The 23,775-nt window shown below is 45.2% G+C and overlaps 1 protein-coding gene across 1 annotated transcript in view; it reads left to right on the forward strand.

Annotated features, from left to right (window-relative positions):
* Window positions 1–14,835: 14,835 nt before the first annotated feature.
* DENND2D (DENN domain containing 2D) overlaps window positions 14,836–23,775 on the forward strand; it is a 36,902-nt gene continuing 27,962 nt past the window's right edge. Inside the window, exons 1-2 of the mRNA XM_044447499.1 lie at window positions 14,836–15,059; window positions 22,212–22,390. Coding sequence (XP_044303434.1) covers window positions 14,996–15,059; window positions 22,212–22,390 — 243 coding nt within the window. The 5' untranslated portion in view covers window positions 14,836–14,995. The remainder of the gene's footprint in view (window positions 15,060–22,211; window positions 22,391–23,775) is intronic.

The raw sequence follows: 23,775 nt of genomic DNA on the forward strand, positions 1-23,775 counted from the left end.
CATGGCCAACCAGGTACCCTACAAGCATACTCATAGCCAGGTTCCCCAGCAACTGGTATACATACTGCCTTTACAACTGGAAGTAGAATATAGCCATCAGAACTAGTAGCCACTGATAGTCTTCTCCATGAATTTTTGCAACCGCTTTTTAAAGCTGTCCAAATTGGTGGCCATCACTATATCCCATGAAAGTGAGTTCCCTATGCATTGTGAGAAACTATAATGCTGTTGAAAAAGTCTGAGACAGGAAGTGTGTGTGAATATTGATAAGAGTGAGTGGTTATAAATGCAAGTGGTATGGAAGCTCCATGTGTGTTCGTGTGATTGCAGAGTCTGAAGTATCTGCCTGCACATACTTTGCAAAAGTAAGTTTCAGATTTTCCATGGTCACCTGTAAATGAACTGGCAAAATGCCAAGTTTCTTCTCCCTTGCTATAGATAGGTATCTTCATGTGCAGCTGGACAAGATGTGGCAGCATCTCGTTCCTCTTCTCTGTTTTGTTGTGACCTTATGTCATAATATCTCATACTGTGGGGAGATGATGAGAAAGAATGTAGTGATTGCTTCAGCAGAACATTTGTAGAACATTCGGTAAAGCAAATGTCCTCCTTGGTCTGGACACACCCCATCCACATGCCCCCTTCTAATCAGCACAATGCAACCATTGTGGTATCCACTTGAGGCAACCTTTACTACCAATATTTGCAGACTGAGAAAAAGTATTTCTTGGAACTGCTTAATAGAATCTGCATATTTAAGGCTGTGCTTCTGTACATCCTCATTTGGGAGGAAGTCTCATTAAATACAACAGGACATTAAATATGTCCCTGCATGGACATATTTTTAATGAGTACATAATTTCAAATGTTCTGCTTTATACTAAACATAAGCTTCATTTAACATGACAAAGGAAAAAAATTGGGGCATGCATTCTTCAAATACGCTGCCTTTTGGCCTGAATTCTTTCAACACCCAAACATGGTGCTATGTGGATTGCTATGCCCTAAGGCATTGAAATATTCCCAAACATGAGACTCATATTGCTGGGTGAGAGTTGCTGGCACAAATACGACTATGCCACTGATTTTTAAAAATGGCACAGAGCAATCTTATTTCTTGATGTAAAGCATGATCCAGAAATGATACTCATGTCTGTAAATGTTAGATCAGATGACATGAAAATGAATAAAAACTGCTTAAAATAGAAAAATACAGAATAGAAGCCAAACACAAAAGACACAAACATATTCTTCACTGGCTTAATCATGACCTAGAAAAAGCCAACACAAACAAATAGGTCTTAAAATGTTTCCAAAATTTCCCTCAAGTAAATATTCAACATTTCCCCTCCATTTTGTTTTCTATTCAGATAGTTTCGAAAGTGTGTATCTTGGAGCTGTAAGCCAAGGATTATTTTAGACAAATCTGAAGAGAAAGAGAACATTTCCAAACCAAAGAAATCTCTATACTCCCCGCAGAACTACCACCACCACCAACAAACAAATTATTGGCAGAAATGTGCAAAAATTCAAAATAATTACAGAAGTCTAACGCAATGTTTGTGTCATGCGTGTGCACTCAGAAGAGTCCCTCACACACACACAAGAGGAGGAAACTTCTCATGAGAACCAGAGCGTTGATGAAGAGTTATTTATGGTGTCAGCAGAACAAGCTCTACTCCCCACTCTCACAGATGCTGAGAGTAAGAATAGTAAGAAAGATGGAGGTGCAAAGAGAAAACAAAACAGAGGCGCAAGAACAGGACAATTTGGGAGTAAACGTGAAAATGCTCTCTCAGTCTCCTGATATGGAATGTGAGAACCGAATAGATAAGGGACAAGGGGGATTTGAGGATGCTTGTTCTCTCAGGCGCAGGCCAGACTGGGACAGCTGGAATGCAGGCTGACTGAACCATGCAAAGAGAGGGGTCACAGTGCTCCAGCCATGGAGGGGAGGCCACAAAAGGTTCATAAACTAAGTGTGGGCTGAACTTATTTAGAACGAGAGAACCACTTTCTATCCTGTTTAACCTGTACATGAAATACTGCTTAGAATAAAGACATTGGTAGTATCAACTGGAGTGATTGTTTTCATTGGGAAGGAGCGCCCGCCTCACAGCAGTTTGAAGAAGATAAGAGGAGGAGCTACATTTCATTTTCAGGAAAAGTTTCAGCTGTAGCCAGAGATTCTTTGCACAGAACTACTATATGAAAGCCAGTGTGGTGTAGCAGCCAGAATGTTGGGGTGGTCCCAGGTGCAAGTCCCAGCTGAGCCATGCAGCTCACTAACTGATTTTGTGCATATCATTGCGTGCTTTCATTAAGCCATCATCCTGCCTCCAACCTCCTGCCAATCTTACAGGGGTTCCACTCCAGATATGGTTGTCTTCCACTTGTAATTCCTCTGCTTTCCCCAGCCTTTCAGCCATCTGTTTTGGTAATCACAAAAAAATCCCATTAAGGAAGAAAACAGAATTCCTGTGCAGTGCCTCCTGAGCTGTAGCACCTGGGCCTTTGTCTGAAAGCACCCCAAACTCTCTCAAGCCTAATGCACCTCAGACAGTTGCTCTGAGGATAGAAGCAGGTAGAGAAGCAATGTACTCTAAACCTTTTTAAGGAAGTGTGAGATTAAAAATGGAACAGCAAGACATAGCTAAATGAATACTTTGTTCTCTTATTAGTTCTGTGAACAAGCTGGGCTCACCCACCAGGAAAAATCTCCAAACTATTAATTTGAAGGACTATAGCATGAGCATCCTGTTTTTCCCTGGTGTGGGACAACCATTCCCATCATACCTATCCATAGAACATGCTGGTTGGGGCTGATGGTCATGATAACATGTAATCCACCCTTTCATGCTCAGGTTGTGAAAGGCTGGACTATGCAATCCATTGAGCCCCTTCCAGCTTTGCTATTCGGTCATTTTCTGTCTCCTCTCATGTGAAGTAGCAAAAGAGAAAGCAAGAGTGACCCAGTTACTGCTCCGATATACAAAAGGAGTATTGCCTTCCTCCTTCATGGAAAGATGTATGGGTGCCAGAAGCTGAAGCAGCTTGCATTTACTGGCAACAGTAAATCATGATTAATATTAGTGTCTCCCCAGCTCTAGCTCAGGGCTGCTAGGCTGACAGCTCTGGGGCAGAGATGGCCGCATCAGGAAGACAAGCAATATGTTGAAATTCAGGAAGTGGGGAGAAAGTACCAAGGGAGCCTTTGAAGCATGTGAAGAGAGGATGGGCTGAAAATGGGTCAAGTACCCTCCACCTCTCTAAAAAGTTCTTCACCTCATCAAAGGGAGTCTTCAGGCTATAGTGACATGTATTAGCATGCACAAAAACATTGAGTTCATTGGGCAACATTTACTAGCAAGTTCTCTTTGAGTTCTGCTGAAAATTAACAGTTGTAATCAGTGCCATTGGGATTTTCCACCTCACGCACCCAAATAGCTTGAGCTGGCAGTAATTTGGAAGCCTCCAGTGTGCCCATTATAGATGGGTGGGGGGCAAGAGAATGTTAAATTAAGGATACCGTTGTTTCTGCCCACCAACAATCCTGCTAAGCAGGGCAGGCGGAGGGTTGGGGGCAGTTATTGCAAGCCTATAAATGCTCCAGCCTCGGCCAAGGAAAGTCCCCACTGGAATGTGAAGGATGAGTTTCACTTCACAGCCTTTAAACCCCTTTGGGATCCTCTGTGGTGAGAACTGCTGGAACGTAAGGGATTAATGTTATTACCCTGTAAGAGGTTTACTTTTACTTTCCATAGCCAGGGAGGCCCTGAAGAATCTTCCAAACGGTTACTCAGTTTCCCAGCCAGACAGGGTGTCTCATGGGGAAACAGAAGGCTAATCTTTTCCTTTAATATTTTCACAGCGGTCATCTTTTGTCCACATGTTCTCGGCTCTGTTGGTTACTTCTCTTTGGTATATAGAATATGCGGGGCTTCAACCTGCTTTCTCATGAAGCATGCTAGTTGCTGTTGGGTAGAACATAAACACCCCGTATATATGCATGGTGTTATGGATATGTGATAATACCTTCATGTGTGTGGAATTGTAGAGTGAGTTCTGCAGGAATCTTTCTAAGGCAGAAGCTTGAGCAGGGACTGCCCTGGATTCTGACATGCTGGATCGTAAACTGCATTTTACTCTATACAGTCGCAGTAGCATTGTGGAACCAGCTCTGGCACATTTTTATTAGCAGAGGCACTGAAATCCTCTGCCACCCCTTTAGACTTTCCTGTTCCCTCTTCACTGCAATCTGCACAGTAGCAGTGAGGGGGATGAATTCTCTCAGCAACAGTACCAAATGGAAAGCTACCCCTACTAAGGCTAAGTATTTGCGGGTGGCCTGGTGCGGAAGGGGCCATTCACACCCAGTAGCTTTATTACAGCTGCAATGGGAGCGAAGGCAGGAGATGGATCTATTGATGGGAGAGAGTCTTTTTCTGAGGACCTTACCTGGGGAGGCAACACATCTGCTGCATTGCAGAAGTGCCTTATCACCTCTGTGCATGCACTGTTTAATCTGTATTTAAAATATTATCAAATAGATACAATATTATGTGAGTTTTCAAGATGCTCTCATGCAAAACAACAACCTAGCCCTACGGTGCTGCTCCCAGAATGTCTCATAGCTGGGAAAGTAGGAAGTATCCATGGATACTGCAGAGGGATTGATGGCTCACATCATAGTGGCTGAAGTCCATACACTAAATACTTCTAAGCACTGCAGGCTGTACAGTGTTCCCTTGCCGCAAGAAGGCAATTTGCCACAGGATACCTGGGTGCCAATCATGTGTTTTCTTGGCTTCTGAAAAACATAATCGGGATGCCGGGAGCAGATTTCTAAATAGTACCAAGTAGCCCAAGTAGATACACAGTATAACTGAAGACAAATCATCCAGGCATTTTTATTAAGCAAAAGGTATTTGCATAATTCTTGCTTCAATTCTCAGTCTAAAAGCTTTGCTAGTATACATGGATGCTTGAAACCACAGCATTTCTGTGATATGTTCGATTTGTGCCTCACACTGTGAGGAAAGCTGACTGTGATGCCTAAATGGCAAACAGACGTTCCGTCACTGTGGAGGCTGCCAGCCACTGGGTTGCACTAAAGACTTGTTTACAACACTTGCTCTCCATCAGCCACCAGGTGGGGTTGTGTGAGGAATCACAATTCATCTCCCTAGGTGCTTTGCTGGTTATGTGTGACTGTGTTGTAAGGTAAGCCAACTTGTGGACTTCCAGTTGGAAGATGGGCCATGATCTATTCATTAAAAAAAAACCTTCAAAACAATTTTGTGCAAATTGCTCTGGAATACTGTAGTTTAGGCTTCTGATTTACACAAACTGTAGGTTGTGTGATTGCACAAATTCCAATAGTTGTGTTGCTTTTGCTCAAATGAGCTGGATTTGCCAGTCTCATCACATTGCAGTCTACATCAACTTATTGAAGAATCTAACTACTTACATGTATCTAATCATTTGTTTGCACTACAATCACAGGCTGAGATTATTAATGTCAGTTGATCTCACTAAATAAATTGATATAATCACACACAATCACCTCCAAAAACATGTTTGTTTGCATTTATGAACCTATCATTAATAGGGTTGCTGGCTTTGTTTCCAACAGACTACCTTCACCTGAGGGCAGAAGAATTGAGGCCTTTGAATTGTGGTGCTGGAGGAGACTCCTGCGAGTCCCTTGGACAGCAAGGCGATCAAACCAGTCAGGCCTAGAGGAGATCAACCCTGACTGCTCTTTAGAAGGTCAGATCCTGAAGATGAAACTCAAATACTTTGGCCACCTAATGAGAAGGAAGGTCTCCCTGGAGAAGAGCCTAATGCTGGGAACAATAGATGGCAAAAGAAGAAGGGGACGGCAGAGGATGAGGTGGTTAGATAAAGCAGTTGGTGTGAGCTTAGGTGGGCTCCAGGGGATGGTGGAGGACAGGAAGGCCTGGAGGAATGTTGTCCATGGGGTCGCGATGGGTCGGACACGACTTCACGACTAACAACAACCTTCACCTGTGCCTTCAGTGGTTGTGAACCCAGCAGGTGAAACCTTTTCTGGTATACAGATGCTCTGAGGGGGAAAGAGTCACTTGCTGGAGTTCTGCCTGTCAGTCACCTTGTCCAAGTAGGAATAGGGAACCTGTGGTCCTTCATATGTTGCCAGACTCAGCAATAGCTCACATGGCCAGTGGACAGGCATGATGGGAACCCAATAACATTTGGAGGGTCCCTGTGTTAAAAGGTACTGGAGTTCTGTCAAGAGCAGTTGTCACCAGAAGAGGAATTAGTGAGTATTATGGAAAAGAAGCATGCTTCCTATTTGGGAGCCAGGGCTATAGCTGACGGGTGGAAGTCATGGTTCACAGGCAAAAGGCCATCAGTTTGATCACTGGCATTTCCAGGTAAAGCTGGACATGGGGGGGGGGGGGACTGCTGTCAGGAAACCAAGGTACTGCTATGTCAGTACAGATCAGGGACAGGCAGAAGGTAGATTGGATCTACTCACGGTTATCTGGGTGGTATGCAGTAGGCTGATGTGGATTTCTAGTTTCCAATTATTAGCAATAGCAGCAATAAAACTAACTCCATACCCCTGTCCTGCATTGTACTCCTGCACTGAAGAAAGCTTGAGCTAACCAGAAATGGCTTTTTGTGTGGAAAGACTGTGAGCTGCATTCAGTTGTGGTACTCAAAACAACTTCCTAAGCTCATAATTCTTCGATTATAGGAGTCTGTCTTTGTACCTGGATCTGGTTCATGGATCTGTAGATTATAGGGGGAAAATCCTGCAAGGCTAAAGTCCACCCATCACCAGTTTAGATGATACCAAATGCACAGAGTCTGACTTGGTTAGGGTAGTTTTGAAGATACCTTGCAAAAGGTTGCAAAATGGAATTGTATAATAGTTGTCCCTAGTGCGACAGCAGTATCAGCTTCTGTTCTATAGGTGGGGAGAGCAAGGATTTTGTTCTGTTGTTGCTGGTGAATAATAATAGGATTTATTTCTATACCACTCATAGCCAAAGCTCTCTGGGTGGCTCTCTTGCCTCACCCCTGAAGAACACTCAAGCATCACCTCCTCCAGCAGGGCTTAGATTCTCAGGTGTGCTCAATTGCAGGATATTGTGTGGTTTGTGAAACTACTGGTGACATGCACAGATCAGTTGGAATCTGCAGAGCTGGAGCGTGGAAGCAGAGAGTAGCAATCCCCCTGCCACCTCCATCTCCACCCCAACCAGATACCTGATCCCACATGCTCCAGAGTAAACTTAGCATGGCCTTTTAGAAAGTACTCCATGTGGTGAGGCACACATAAATTGCTACTCCAAATGCCAACAAATACTTAGGGATTATCAGAACTTATTAAATGGCTCAGACAAGAGTCCCAAACTGATTGGCCAAGGAGGCTTCCTACCCAAGTAATTATCTCCCGGAAAAGCTAGGCAGGAGGTCTGTACAGCCTTCTCAACCCTGCAGTCCTTTAAGGAACTCTCAGAAACAGAAACAATTTCTTCCAGCTGCCTTTGTTTTTCCTACTTCAGAAAGACCCACATGAATGGGAGGTCCTCAGAATTGCACAAAGTCAGTGTGTGTGTAGCCAGGCACTCACAGACACTAGGATCTGTCATCACCTGCCTCTCATCACTGGGCCACAACAACAGCCATGTGTAACAAGTACTCCAGCACTCCTGAATAAATAAGTGCAAGCAGTTGCACAGTGCTCCAGGGCCTTTCGGGTTGAAGGAGCAGCACTTCTACTAAGCAGGAACAATGACTTCTTCTTCTATCTCCCACCTCAGTCATTATCTGCAATTTTCGCAGTAACTGGGGGAAAATGGATTTTCTTAGCAACAAGATGTTGTGAGCTATCCCTGTTATTAGACAATTTTGGGGTGGCTTTGGTGCAATGGGTAACTAGACCCATTTGCTTTTCAAAATTTTGACTCTGCTGGAGACAAGAACTGATGAAACAAGTTTTTGGGCATGGATCAGCACAGCTGCCCGCATTTCTGGGTGCCAGAGGCATGGGCTGCCATGATGAGTGCTCTGCGTACATCAAGAGTTCCCACTGGGCACAACACTTTGTTTCAGTTCTTGCTATGTAGTGAATTTGTCCTTCATGCATTACCTGCCAACTGAATACATGCAGCTGACATTTCAGACACAGAAGGCATTCTGTTAATTGCTTGTGCACATTTTTGTTATGTAAATAGCAGCCTGGAGCAGCCTCCGGATTCTTGGGCTTGCAACACACAGATTTGGAGAGGAAAGGCCATTTTGCTGGCATTGTTGCACAAAGAGAAAGAGTAAACTTTTTGTTGTTGTTGTTGTCCTGAGGCTGCTCAGGTTTCTCCTGGACTGCTATTTACATAACAAAAATGTGTGCAATTACTAGTTTGGCCCTTAGAAACTGAATAAGTGCCAAGGTGTTGCATCTGGAATAGCTACGTATTTGTGTGTGGGCTTTTTAGGAGTAAGCTATTGTGTAATAGTACAGATGTAGACCTTTTATGGCATATGGGATTTATAGTTTGAGAATCACTGAAAGTGGTCCAGTCATTTGGCTTATTCTTTGCCATGCTATTAAACCTTTGTTTGCATAACAAAGACACTTGTCTTTTTTCAAATGTTTGAAGAAACTTGCAATCTCTTTTCTGAGTCTTCCGTGTGGGGAAGGAAATTGCTGTTCAGAATGACTTTGGATGTGACAAATAAGCACAGCCAACCCAATGCACTTCTGCTTCATACATCACCACAGGACTGGCATCAAGGGTGGGCAGGATTGGGTACCCACTGAAGTCCTGCCCCTTCTTTCAATTTGCTTGATCAGCAGCCCTTTTCTCTGGCCCAGACAATGGTGGTGGTGAGAATCACTACCTACTGGCTGTGTGCCTGTCAAGCAAGCAAGGATAACAACACTTGAGATAATAAAGAGAATAAGGAGCAGCAGCAGATGTTGACAGTGCTGACGAGAAGGTAGGGAGGGGCTCATGGAAGATATCTTACCAAAGGATTCTCAAAAACTTGGAACCGTTCCTGCCTCAACAAGCTGGAAAAGACACTGGGAGATGAAAACAGCAACCGGTGGACAATTGCTCTGCCTCACGCACTAAATTTTATATGGGGCCCACATGCTAATGTCTCCAATTTATGGCCATTCCACATGTTGCTCCACCACTTCTTCCGTCTTCTTCTTAAAAGATGGAAGGAAAAAACAAAGAAAAATCAAAGCAAATAAGATTGAATAGGTTCACAGTATATTTTATTAGGCAGAACTAAGAGACATCTGTCTGGAAGAGAAATTCATTAGTTCACATTTAAATAAAAACTTACCTTTTTAACTTTCAAACCTCCATGAGAACCATAAAGCATTTATTCTTTGGAATTCACATTTAAGTTTTCTGATGGTGTTTTCCAAGAACACATGCATTCAAAATTCTATATATTCTTTAAAAGTATCACAACATATTACATTAGGAAAATTACTTGTTGAAATGTGCACATCATAGCATATGAAAATCCCGGTACTGTGGAAAAATATGCACTTAGTTTGGTGCAAACTGAAGCTCAGATCAGTCCTCAGGATGAACCAAATGTAGGATTGGGAAAATGAGACATCAGAATTGACAGATTTGTCCATCCCTAGGCTGGAGGCACTGTAAGGCCTGAATGAAAACCAGAGCACTGTGGGAGAGAAACTAGTCTGCAAAGATCCCAGCCAGCCAAGAGCACCTGTCCACTCCCCTCCATTACCCTACAGCCTCTGGTAAATAGAGCCCCTTCAGCTTCCTTCAATCAGCCTCCCTTACATGACATTTGTCCCACTCAGATGCTGTTTCAAAAGCAATGCTGTATGTCGTTAAAATGTCACATGCTACTGGCACATTGAAGGAATCTATGTCTGTTATAGTCCTGTCACAAGGATGGTCAAGTTTGTTTTTACTATCCTGATTTTAATGCTTCGTGGCCCCAGGGCTATCAGCCCCGAGAACACCTTTGCCTCCACCTATGTCTTTTCTTTGTTGCTACCCTGACCCCTAGTGGTGAAAAAGGTTTTATCCAATAAATTCTGCTTTTTACATTTTACCAGGGTTCTTAGTACCACAAGTCCTTCTCTCTTTATTAATTCTACATTCCAGTACTCATGACATTTAATGGTTCTTTCAATATCCTCCTGGTCCCAAACATGTAAAGCTTTAAAGATCGATCCACCTTCACACACTTGCTACAGGGAGTGGACAGGTGCTCTTAGCACCTGTGGATGCTAAGCATATGACAACCTTCACTAGGACAGGGGTAAGCAACCTGGTACCTTCCAGATGTTTTGGACTGCAGTTCCTACAATCCCTGGCCACTGGCCATGCTTGCTAGGGCTTAGGGAAACTGTAGTTCAAAACAGCTGAAGGGCACAGGTTGCCTTCCTCTGTCTAGCATGTGCAAACTGGCCTCACCTCACAGATGCCAGTAGGTGTGTGTGTATTGGCCACTCTGAAGAGGTGCTACATGTGCATACCTGGGTACATAGCCAATACACACATGGGAATCCAGGTGGCATGGTTAGTCCACATATTCTAGAGAGCTCTTTCACGTTTTTGGTCCCAGCCGGTACTGAATGTATGAATAACGCTTGAAATGGGTTAGAAAGCAGCTGGAAGCCACTAAAAATCACAAAATAATATGGAAGTTCAATTCCACAAATTTTCTCTGTTCAAACTTTTCAAACTTGCAAATTTGCTAAATTTTAGTAACATGCCCCTCTTGTAGAGTTTGTTGCTCACTGAAAGCACATGAGAAGCTAACTGGAACTTTTATCATGACACGTGACCTGCATCAGACTGCAGGATTAATTTGAGGCAGCATTCCTGAGCCACCGAACTTGTATTTCAGCCTAGCATGAGACCTGATGGGGTTGCTGTCACACGATCTACCTGACTTCAGCTGCAGTAGTGCTGGATTGTCCTTGCTGTGTGACCCTTCAAGGAACAGAGCCTTGCAGAAGTATTCACATACCCCCTTTGACTTTTCCACACTTTGCTGTGTTACATCCTGGCATTGTAAAGACTCAAGATTTGACGGTGCAAAATATTTTATTGTGGCACAAAAGTTAAGCAGAAACAAACTGGCATTTGTTAGCCACACAAGTATTCACCCCACAAGTCAATACTTGGTAGAAGCTCCTTTGACAGCAATTATAGCCATGAGTCTGTGAGACTATCAGCTTTTCTCATCTGGATCTTGCAACGTTTGCTAATTCTTCCTGGCAGGACTGCTTGAGCTCTGCCAGGCTGGATGGGGACTGTTGGTGAACAGCAACTTTCAACCCTTGTCACAGATGTTCCACTGGACTGAGGTCTGAGCTTTGACTGGGCTATTCGAAGACATTTCAGTCCTTGTTTTTAAACCACTCCAGTGTGTGGTCAGGGCATTGTCCTGCTGGAAGTTGAACCTCCATCCCAGTCCCAAGTCACATGCAGACCAATACAGGTTTTCCTCCAGAACTGTCCTGTTTTTGGCCCCTAGTTCTGACCAGTTTCCCGGTCCATGCTGAGAAAAGCATCTTGCCAACAGGATGCTGGAGCACCTGGAGATGGTGCTTTTTTACAGCACTGTTGGTTCTATGCCACATGCAGTGCTTTGCAGCAAGGCCAAAAAAGATCCTCATCACAGCAGAAAAGCTTTTTATATGTTTTCTGTCTCCCCCAGATGCCTTTTTGCAAACTGGAAAAAGAACGAGGTAGGGTGATGTTATGTTAAATTAAAAGGACTACTCACTGTCTCAAGGTTTTGAGGGGTTCCAAAGCTGACAGAAGTATCTATCCATTTAGGATGCAGTCCTATGTGAGTTTAGACAAAGCAAGAGCCTGCAAGTCCCTCATGCCCCAGCCAGCTAAACTTGCATAGTAGCGTGCCTTTATACATTGAGAAAGCAAAGCCACTTCCCCTGGAGAGTACAGCGTTTACAGAAAACAATTCCCCAGTTTCTGTTAATTGGTTCCAGAGGTATAGCTCCCCTCTAATGGTTTCTTGTGAACATCAGCAGGGAAAGTGACCTTGTCGTACATTCTGTTGCTGTTTTGGCTGCTAGCCCAATGCGCACAAGACATATTCTGTGAGCAAGGACTGCTCTTCTTTCATGCTGCAGGCAGCCCTCATTGTCTCCGCTGAAAGAGCTTTCAGAACAGTTCTTCAAGCTGAAAACGTTAGCTCCGTTAGTACTTCGAATTTTGTTCAGTTGGACGGCTTAACACAAAAAGGACCCTTTTCTTACTGTGGAACAACATAGGAAACCTTGCTTGTGTGTGTTTCATTTTTGTTCAAAGATACATAACACTGTTATCACATAAAATTGTTTTTTAACATAGCACCATGGAATGCTTGCAGTCCAGGGTTTTGGATTTACTTATTTAATAGATTTAAATTTAGCTTATCATCTCTAAAAAAAAGCAGTTTACAAAATAAATAAATAAACTACATGAAAATGCATAATCTCATATATATAATGACAACATTAAAATGAAATATGCAAAACACTGTAATGAACAAATAAAGTGAGCAACCTAACCAATCCATGAAGATCTGAGTAAAGAGATGGGTCATTAATTGGCACCTGAAATACGGCACAACCTCCCAAGTACCAGGAAGAGGGCATTTCATGATGTGGGCATCACTATGGAGATGGTTCTCCTCTGTGTTGCCTCAAGATGGCAAACTGTAGGTTATGGTACAGTCAGCAAGACCTCCTCCTATGATCTTGGTGATATACTGGTGTATATCAGGAAATGGGGGCACTTTCCCAGGTATGCATGCAGAAAGTCCCAGGTTCAATCAGCAGCATCTCCAGGTAGGGCTAGAAAAACATCTTGCCTGAAACCCTGAAAAATCACTGTGAGTCTGTGAGGGCAACAGTGGATGAGATGGACCAGCAGTAAGGCAACTTGGTAAGGCAGCTCAGTTTTATGCATTAATATCTATTGATCCTGGTAGCATTCCCACTCAAGGGGAAGGCAAAGGGATGGGACAAGGGGTCGTCAGTCAACACATGTAGTTCGAAGCAGTTTTTGCTTCTTTCTGTCAATAATGTGAAATCTGCAGTGGTTAGATCAAGCCTAGAGCAGCATTTTCTCCTGGATATATGGATGTTTTAGTGCCACAGTCTAAATCCAGCATGGTAAAGTTTGGGAAAGCACCACCGTTGTTTATATCTGTATTTACATGCTGCTTTCCAGTCACATGTATGGCCCTCTGAACTGGCTTACCTGTACATATGCTTTAAAAAACCAAGAGGCAAAAAAAACAAAAACAAAAAAAAACCACACACAACATCCACATTTTAAACATTAGTTTTAAAATTACAGTATCATCAAAATATTGGAATTAACATGTTAAATATTCACCCAAAGGACTACATTAAGGGCCTAATCAACAATTTACCCCCCCACACACAGAGAGATTAATATATTGCCTTGATTATCAGCATGTAATTAGAGATACGACATAATGCAGAGATACAGAAGGTAGCTTTAGATCTACTTTTAGATTTGGTAACTTATATTGGATAGGCAAGAATTTTTGACCTCCAATTGTCTCATAATTAAAAAGCTCCCCTGGCCAACCTTGCCCCCCAAATAAGGTACTGAAAAAGAAACCTTAGGAAATAAGGTTGCAATTTCTGTGTGTGGAAGGACATGATTCTGGTACTTACTTCTGGTCGTGATCACAAATTCCTGTGCTAAGCACACTCTCTTTTCCTTAATTCTTAGCAGACGTCTGCCCTCCTAAGCCACTGTTTTGCACCTATTTCCTTCTGGCGGATGTCACAGTTCTGGTCAAAAAGCAAATCTGATGTCTGCCCACTGTGGACATAAAACCTTAGTTAGACAAGAGGCTTTCTAGACTAATCCTATCTCAAACACAGGTTATGAGACTATCTTCTTGTAAGAAGCTGGAATCCTTTAACAGTCTTCTTTCTGGAAAGCTACTCGTAAGGTTAATGACTGTGGACTGATTTTCATACCACAGTGGAAAACTACAGGGATATTGTAAACACTCAGAGCCACAGCAAATGCAATGTGCTGATTTCATAGGAATGCCCCATACAATCATGCATTTCTCAGGACCTGCCTTTATGTGCTTACCTACAAGTAAATCCCACTGAGGGCCCAAATGCTATGCTCTAGCCCAGATACTTGGCATCTCCAGACAGGACCGGGAAAGAATCTGGAGAGCCACTGATGCCAGTCAGCACTGCCCATACCGGCTTCAGTGGACCCGGTGATCTGACTCAGAGTAAGCCAGCTTTCCCTGAGGCGCTTACTCCCAGGCGATTGCGAGAAATTGGCAAGCTTTTAGGGTTGCGGACCCTGATCGCGTGCGTGGGCTGTTGTGTGAGCTCTGCCTTACATTTAGGAAATCTTGGAACGCTTACTGTGACATTGCTACAGTTTTCGATCCTACCCTTATACGCCTAGTTGGCTTTAAGTTATGCTTGCCTTTAAAAAGATGTAGAAACAACCCCGAACCGCGGGCAATGTTCTCTTCTAAAGTCCCTGTGCGCAGGCCGGGCAAGAAAGGGGCAAGCGCGCGCACCTGCGCAGCTGCCGGCGCGCCTTTGTCCGGCGGCTCCGAGAGGCGCCGCGGCTGGCACGCAAGCGCCGGCGATGCCACCCGCGGCGGGCGGGCGGGCGGAGGCGGCTCCTTCAGGTGTCCCGGCCGCCACCTCCAGGGGCTGCTGCTCCGCGCCCCGCCCCGCGCCGCTCTCCGGCTCCTCCTGCCGCCCCAGGTGCAGCGTCCGGCCTCCCGCACTCCTCCAGCAGGCGCCGCACTGCCCCTTTCTCTGCCAGGTGTGCTCCGCTCTTCTGCCCGCGCCGAGAGCTGCCGAAAGCGAAAGTGGGACCGCGGCAGCGGAAGGCGCGAGTGCCCGCCGGAGAGGCAGCCCGCTCGCTGGCCGGCAGGCCGGCCGCAAACACGGGCGAGCGGCATGGCCGGCGAGAGGATCGTGCACTTCTTCCGAAACAGCCTGCGGCGCAGATCGTCCCGCGGAGGTAAGGAGAGTGCCGCTACGCTGCCGCCCGTCAGCCCGGCGCCAGCCTCTTCCCCCGCCTTGGTCTCCCTGGCTCCCGCCTGCCCACGAGCGCCTCGCCTGCGGCAGGTCCTCCGCTTGCGGAAGACACGCCTGACCTCGCCTGGCGGCGTCCGGGGACCGGCCGTGCGCGCCCGCCCGCCCGCTTGCGGGATCGGCCCCATTTCGGCGGCCGGCGTGAACTTCAGGGCAACTTCTTCCCGTAACGGGGCAAGCGAGGCACGCCCCGGGAGCGGAGCAGCCAGCCCAGGTCGCGGCCGGGCGAGCGGTCGCCCGCGCCCCCCTCCCCGTTGCCCGGCACGGCTGTCACTTCTCCCTGTCCGGCCAGTTCGAGCGGCGTCGGAAAGTCCCCCGTTGCGTGCCGAGGATCTCTGGAAAGGGAAAGCCAACATGTAAGCGTGTGCTGGAAGGAAGTCGGGAAATTGCCCAACAGAATCGCCACGGAGAACCACGGGAATAAATGCAGGAATGAACCCAGCCGTGCATGTTTTTTTCTTTTCCTTTTTAAGGAAGTGAGGAGTCAAAATCAAAGGTCATTTTGCCCAGATAGGTTCCCGGTAACACGTTTTACTGTTTTCCAGTAACAGCCACGCTCTCGTTATCACGGTGCATAAAATCATCGCTCAAAGTAACTCTCGACAGGTCTACTCAGAAATAAGTCTTGCTGAGTTTACTCCAGATAGGTGTGTTCAAGACTGTAGTTTTTCCCCGATGCCCCCTCTGAGTAGTAAAATGAGCTCAGAGTTTTGTTTTATACTGCTTTAGTGCATACTTCCAGGGCTGGAAACTAACCAGTTTTAATAATTTGGAGTATCAAAGTCTGTGGTGTCTGTTCTATGCAGAGAACAATTGCAAATTGCTTTAAAAAGCAGTCTTTGCTCCCTTCCAGTATCTGCTTTCCAGGGGATGTGTCACTTGTAGCTTAGGTTAGTGCCGATGCAGAATGAGGGAACTAGAATTATTCTGATCTCCCAGTTGTATGTTGAGTCATATGACACGTACATGGCATTCAAGGAGAAAAGAGAAAGATGGCAGTGGCAACCAGGCCACAGCCTAGGACACTAAGGATAGGAATGGTTGGGCACTTTCCAAGGGCCCACTGCCTTAACGGGGGCTCACATACAACAGCACCAGCATTGTTTCTGCTCTTCTTCACTGTGAGCTGTTTGTTCACATGCCTTCTCCTCTGGAGGTGCTGATGACTGGCTTTCCACTTGCCAAGAAAGCCGTGGTTGCAAGGATGAGAAATGGAAGCAGGAGCAAGTGGACTCGTGGAGGAAGGAGGGCCCTTCAGAGCCCTCAACCTGATGCTGGCACTGCAGCGTCATTCCCTGGACATGGAATGAACTTGCCAGTGTCTGTGGCTTGTCTGGGATGTGGCAGTTGCCTTTGATTTCTCTAGATTTTCATGCCCATTGTACAATTTAGCAGCTAACTTCAGATTCATCTTTATCAACCACCCCACTTTCTATTCTCCCATGGCCAAGAAAAAGCATTTCCTGTCTGCAGTCCTGCCTCCAAGATAGCGTGTGGTCTGTACTGCACTTGCTTTCACAGGGATAAATGGTGCTTACTTGACTGGATGGCCAATTGGAACAAGCTTGATGAACTTCCATTGGTAATTAGGCTGAAACGCAGGATATTTATGGAGAAGGCCAGCTCTCATTGGTTACTACTCCTGATGGCTGAGGGCCTCTTTCAGTATTAGAGGCAGTACATCTAGGTACACCAGTTGCTGGGGAACATGGACTGGGGGGTGCTGTTACACTCTTGCCCTGCTTGTGGGTTTCCAGTTGAGCAGTTGGTTGGCCACTGGGCCCTCTATCCCAGTACTGTCTGCAGTGCCTGGAAACGACTCTCTAGTGTTTTGGGCAGGATTTTTTCCCCCAGCTCTCCCCGGAGATTGAGCCTAGATACTCTGACATGCTAAACTTGTTCTCTACCACTTTGCTACTGAGAAAGTGGTATGTCAGCTCAGTAGCTATGGCTGCTGCTGCTTCTACACCAAGCTTCCCCAACAAAGCATCCTCCGTGTGTGTTTCTCATTAGTGTCAGTCCATATGGCCATTGATCAGGAATGCTGGGAACTGCAGTGCAAAACATCTGGGGCACACCAAGTTGGGGAAGGCCGTTCTGCACCCACTAAAGGAAGTTCAGGCCTGTTCAGTGTTCTGGAATATACACCTGCCTCCTCACTATCTGCACGCACTAGCCTGTGGCAAAGAGGTAAAGGATTTTTCCCCTATGCACCTTTACCCTTTCGCTCTGCAGACTGCTGAATGATGCAAGCTACTTTGCATTTTTCTGCCTCTTGCTCTCATAAATGGGACATAATCATTAATACAACTCTAAGCAGAAGGGCATCTGTGCAGTGGGATGTGAGTCTGTTTCTACAAGCTTATAATTTCTGCTTTACTTTGGCTCATGGGGGCCAGTCTTTCCCTTCCTGGAACAGGAGGGGAAGGGCTGTGACTTGACATGATAAAGTACCTGCTTTGCATATAGATGGTCCCAGGTTCAGTCCCTGAGGTCTCCAGGTGGGGCAAAGAAACAAATCCTGAAACCCTGGAGTGCTGCCGCCTGTCAGTGATGAGAATACTGGCCTAGATGGACCAAAGTAGCTCAGTATAATGCAGTTTCTGCTGTTCCCATGTTCCTAAGCAAGCCCTTTCTGGGATTGCAAACATTTTGTGAGCCATTAGCTATTGTTGAAGTGCCAGCTGCTGTTTATACTTTTTAAAAGTTGACACACTCAAGACACTATGTTTAATATTATATGTTGTTTGGCTGCAAACCAGCCAGAAAGCTGACAGGGCCAATGAAACAACAGCAGTCAGAAGGCCTCCATGTGCACTAAACAATTAAAATGTTTATGGAAAAGGTCAAGAAAATCTGTATGAGAATGTGCTCCAAGTCTTTGCAGTTCTGCATTATAGTTCAGTACTTCATTGTTAGAACAAGTCTTGCTTAGGGAGTTTCAAAGGCCAGAAAGCTGTGCGAGAAGCTTGTTAAGGGATGGTGAGATGGTGTTTGTTTTGTTGCCATCTCTTCCTTCCATTTGTTTTATTAGTCTTCCATTTATTGGAAAGGGTGTACATTTATATGCTGAGAGTCTGTTCCACTGGTATCCTAAATCCTAAGGTGCAGTGTGTCCTGTGCTGATTATACAGGGGTTCAACTTGGTGCAGAAGAGTTTATGAACCACGGCCAGTGATTTTAGGATGCTGGGTAGAACTGAAATAACTTGGAGATGACTCTGATTTGGTACAAGAAGTTTGGTACAGATACCTCAAGTCCCTGTGGGCACATTCATATGAATTCACAGTAAATCCACTCTGGTGTTGCGGCTCAAGTGATAAGCACTTTAAATGTTCGATCCTAATTTTAAAGGAAGCAAAACTGTTACTTATTTTTATCCTGCTTGTCAGCCAAAACTGCTTCTAGAGCACCCTACAGCTGATCAGTGAACCAGGACTGTGCCCACCTGCAGCATTACAATCTAAGCAGATGTGACACACAAGAAAAAGGGAATGAGAAGGGAAGAGGAGACCCTGACCCCAGACCCAAATTGTTCTTCAGCGGGGGTGGTGAGCATTGATGTCTTGCATTCACGGCACAGCTTCCAAACTATCACTATTCTGCAATCTCACATAAATGTTAATTAGTACTGACTAGGTGGGAAAGCTCCTGCCTTTTCGAAAACAATTGTCTTCTGACCTGAGAGGAGGGGGAGAATGTTTTAATACCTGACGAAAATAACATTTTAAAATAGCTAAGGCTGCAATCCAGTGCTCAGCTAGGAGTAAGTCTTGCTGAACTCAATGGGGCTTATTTTTCAGTAAATATGTCTCAACAGAGTGCTTGATTTTGGTCGAAAAGGAACTTTTGAAATATTGGGAAATGTATTTTTGCCCTTAAAGACGGTTTTCTGGACGTTGCAGCATTTTGGATTTCTGTAGAGCGTGTCCCTCTAAAGCAAAGCATAAAAAGTGATGCTTAAAGAGATGGGTGATACCAGTTCCAGTGTTCTCCAAAATGCTCAGTGTAGCTACACATCTGGAGTAGCTACAGTTGTAACCTGGGGACTTTCAAATTGCTGTCTTAATTGTTTCAGCACATGGGATCGTGTGGCCTGAAGGAAAAAAAGAAAGGGCACCAGCCACTTTAAGCTGACATTTCAGCAACATTGCTCATGTGGCAAGCACATGCTAAGATTCTCTCTATACCAGAACTGTGGAAGCTTAGGAGCCATACACTCTGCATCTGACCAAACTGCCGGCAGGTTAAACTCTGAGTGTTTTGCTGGCTCTCATACAGCAACAGTTTTGCATTACAGGCCAAAACCAGCCATTCATGGTCCCAGGGAGTGCAAATTGCTAGCACAGAACCAGAGGCTTGCCTGATTACACCTCTCCTGCTGCTGCCTACATGCTCTTTGGACTTTACTGCAGTTGACATTTCCTTTCGGCAGGAGGAAAACGTTTCTGTGGCTGGCACCAAAATCAGATTCTGAAAAATAAACCCTCATCCCCAAGTGTAGTGTTGCGGCTCAGACTGTTAAACAAATACCACACTCTGTTTTCTCCATTTCCTTTCTTGGTGCACTGAAATACATTTACTTCCTGGGTGGTGTTAATTATTTGTTTTTTCACCCAACCTGTCTGATGCAATTGTGGCTTAATTCTTTACTGTTACGACAGGGCTTGGACTCCAACCAGAACAGCTTTCCTACCTGATTAAAAAAAGCAAAACAAACAAAACATGTCTCTGCTCAGCAACCAGGACCTACAGAGAAAACCAGGGCAGAGGCATGCGTAGCACTTGCAGGGCTCACCTGACTATCTGAATTTGAGAGCTCGGGGCATTCCACAAGTCAGGACTGCTTCTTGGGGAGGGAGGCAAGGGGAAGGGGAAGGAAGCAGTCCTCCTTATTGCATGGTTATGTCAGTCACAGGAACTTTTCCAGAAGCTAGAGCTTGCCTCAAGTTTACCAAGAAGCGTGCAGAGAGGGTCTTCCCCATGGATGTTTTTTCCTTTCAGAAAATGTGGGATATTGTTTGATAAAGCATTGGACTGAAGCTAATGAGGGGAATGAACCAGACAAAACAAAGTTTTGGCAGCATGGACAGCCCAACCACAAACATATTTATTTTTAAAAAGTTTCATGAAGGACCATGGAACTTTGCATCCTAGTAGGTATGTTTAAGCTCATACTTGGCTTGATTATGCCCCAAATAAATCAAAAGACAATTCCAGATAATCAGAAATGCCATTCCATGTTGAAGAGACAAAAAGCATTTATGGTTCCATGTTTGTATTTTACTGGATTATGATGATATTCAACATAATCCAGTAATCCATATGCAATGCTTACAATTGCACATGGCTGTTTACATACATTTTCATTCCACTGAATTTGCCTCCCAATAACAGTAGTTTCCTGGGATGTGTACAATATTTTTTGGTCTCCAGGCACCTCTGACACCTTTTTTTTTTTTTTTTTTGCTTTCAACACAGTACTGCAATTTGAAAGCCATGAGCTAATGGGTGCTTAGATAGTCTAAACTTAGTATAAAGCATTTTGGTTAGGGCAGATGATCTCCAGATGGTTCCAGTCTACAACATAATAAATGTGAACCAACAATTCTTCAACCTAGCACCAGAGAACATGAGTGCGCCATGAAAATACTGCTGCTATAATCCCAAAATACCATTCCACACAGAGATGGCCTGCTGTGTCTCTGCATGATTGAAGGCTTTGGCCTTCCCTCCTTGGGATCAGCCTTTTTGACAAGTAGTAATTTCTGCACCACACAACATTTCCCAGTCTTAGAGGATGTTGCCTGTTGCATTTCTGCATGAGTTGCTGTTTCCAGAGAGGAAGCATACCCAGGTCAGTGATGTATGCAGAAACATAGCTCCTGCTAGAAACTACAGCTGCAACATATTGCTTTTGGATATAAAAAAGAAATATGCATCTTTTTTTTAAACGTGCTTCTATTGTCAAAACTGCAACAACAGTTCTAAGCAGAGAGAAAAATGGTTTTTGCTGGCATAACAAACATCAGCCCTGAAGAGTGACAAGGGATTCAAAGCACACATTCATTGTGTAACTTGAATGTAATAGAATCACCTTGTGCTGACTTTGCCACATGAAAAAGTACAGATTTAGCAGTGTGTCTCAGATAAAATGTAGCGTGAAGGCCATGTAGAACTCAATACCCGCAATGTTCTGTAACAGTCTCACAATACAAAGTAGCCGGAAGCCGTCCAGACTCCATGCAACATTGCGCTTGACATCTCTTTCCTTCATGATCACAGTGAATGCTGCTAAGGTTTAAACACAGCAAAGTAACTTATGCTTTTAATGTGGCAGAGATTGCCAGAATATGAAATGTTTATCGCTGTTCTGATTCAGAGCAGGTTGCCCTGAAGGCCAAAATAACAAGGCAGAGATTAGGAGAACAGTGCTTGGTCATCTAAGTCCTTTTCAGAGAGTGGGCACATATTCACTGAAAGCAGGAGATTGAACTATGTTCACTTAGGCCCCCACGCCACCCCAGTGGTGACAGGCCAGCTGGCTGTGCCCCTCTGCAGCCAGCAGCCTGCACTGACGAGAGGGAAACCCTGCATGGGTACGGTAGGGGCCATTCTCATTGGTAATAAATGCAGAGCTATTGGAGGCACGGCCAGTGGTGCATCCACATTTGGGAATGTCGTCAGCAGACAACGTCCCACTTCCCCAGACATGGAGAACAAGGAGAATGTCCACACACTCCAAAGGATACATTCTGAAGAGTTGTGCAATTGATTTGGACTTATATTCATTGCCTTTGAGGCATTTGTTTTTGGAACTGTGAACTGCTGCATTTAGGGAAGGCTACCTCAACCTCTTGCCTTCCAAAAGTGTGGAATACAACTCCCATAATTGCTATTGGCTATGGCAGCTAGGAGTTGCTGGAGTTGAAGTCTAGGAAGGCTGACTTATAATGGATTTTGGGGGCGGGGAGGAGGTTGGGGGGGAGTTTGTGGTCCTGTACTCTTCAAATCCTGCTGGAAGGCCTATTTTGCATGCCTGTGTCATCACGTGTGTCAATACAATTTTGTGTTACAGATGAATACCGCCATGCACCTGCTACAGAAACCAAACTCCCAGTCAGAGGGAAGCCACCCGAGAGAAGCAGCTTCCCTTCCTCTGCAGGACACTTGTTCTTTGAGTATTTAGTTGTGGTGGCGATTAAGAAGAACTCTAATGGAGATTATGAGCCAAAGATTACCTATCAGTTTCCAAAGGTAAGAATTTGAAGCATGGTTGTCTGGTCAGATGAAGAGGCCAGAGCAAGGATGGGCAGAGACTGACCTAAGCAGGGGCTGCCTGAGGCCAGTCCCTGTCATCTTTTGTCCTCTTTCAGGTGACTCATAAGTGGCTGCCCGACCTGGCAATTGGTTGCCCTCGCAGTGGCAGGCTCTGCTCCAACTTACATGGGTTTGTTTCGAGATCTGAATTAAGCTCACTTGTTCTGTACAACTGCATGTGTACAAACTCACTCAGGTTGGTAATAGAGCAGGAGACATCCTTTTCAGTAAGACACCCGAAAATGGCTGCTGAACCACTTTTGCACTCTGGTAGCCCCAGTCTTTCTCAGGAAATGTGGAGGAGGGAAACAGACCTGAAAAAAATGCTGATATGGATCCCGTGGCTCTTAAAATATCTTTGCCTGCCTTCCTCCTCAGCTCCACAGTTTCCCCTGTCATTAAGATGCAATCTATGAAACTTTAGTGGAATCCTTTTATCTTTAGAGCAGCAGAAAAATCCTGCCTACAAAAGCCGATGCTCCTTTGAAATGTTCCCCACTGTCCCACTTCATATATCTCTTCCCTGTATCTGTTAAAGCTGGAGAAAGAAGCTCCCTTGGCAAGGACGAAAGCAGGAGAGGGGCTGCCGATGGGGATGAGTCCACTGCTCCTAATGAAAGGTGCCCAGCATCTGAAAGTGAAGAATCCCTTTTTGTCTTTGTGAAGATGGTAATATTTAGTTAGTGTGCTGCATGCATGCATGCAAGGTATTCAGAGCTCTGCAGGGGCAAGCAGATCTCCTTAGGGCTTGAACTTTCCCCGCTGCCTTTGATACAGTTAAAACAGGAGTGTCCACAAGCACTGGGGCTCCATTTCTGAGCCCCAAGCCAGCAGGCATGTTTGCCCTTCTCGTGCTGGGCCCTGGTCCCAGATGTGCCAGGCCTTCGTACTGCTACAGGTGAATCTCTTCCTACCTCTAGTCATGACTGGAGTGGGATGATGAGACTTTGAAGCACTGTAACTGCATCAGCACTTCTCCCTTCCCCTCCTTCGGACTTACGAATAGCTCTCACTGAGGTAGTAGACCTAGGAGAGGCTCCATAGAAAAACACCTGCATTGCACATGGGAGGATGCAGGTTTGATCCTGGCATCTCCAGGTAGGGCTAGGAAAGAAACCCTGTTTGAAACAGTTGCTGCCAAGCAGTGTTGACAATACAGGCCTCGGCAGACTGATGGTCTCAGGATAAGGCAAGCTTTCCATGTTCCTGTGTTTGGGCTGTACGCCTTTGACCTGCAAGTGGCGTCTGCTATGCATTGAGTGCATCTCCAGATGCAGTTCGAGACTCACCTTCCTGACAAGCTCATTTTCCCTGGGGAGGGA

This window comes from Varanus komodoensis, unplaced genomic scaffold, assembly GCF_004798865.1.
Source record: "Varanus komodoensis strain SLA01 unplaced genomic scaffold, ASM479886v1 scaffold52, whole genome shotgun sequence".
In the NCBI taxonomy this organism is placed as follows: Eukaryota; Metazoa; Chordata; class Lepidosauria; order Squamata; family Varanidae; genus Varanus; species Varanus komodoensis.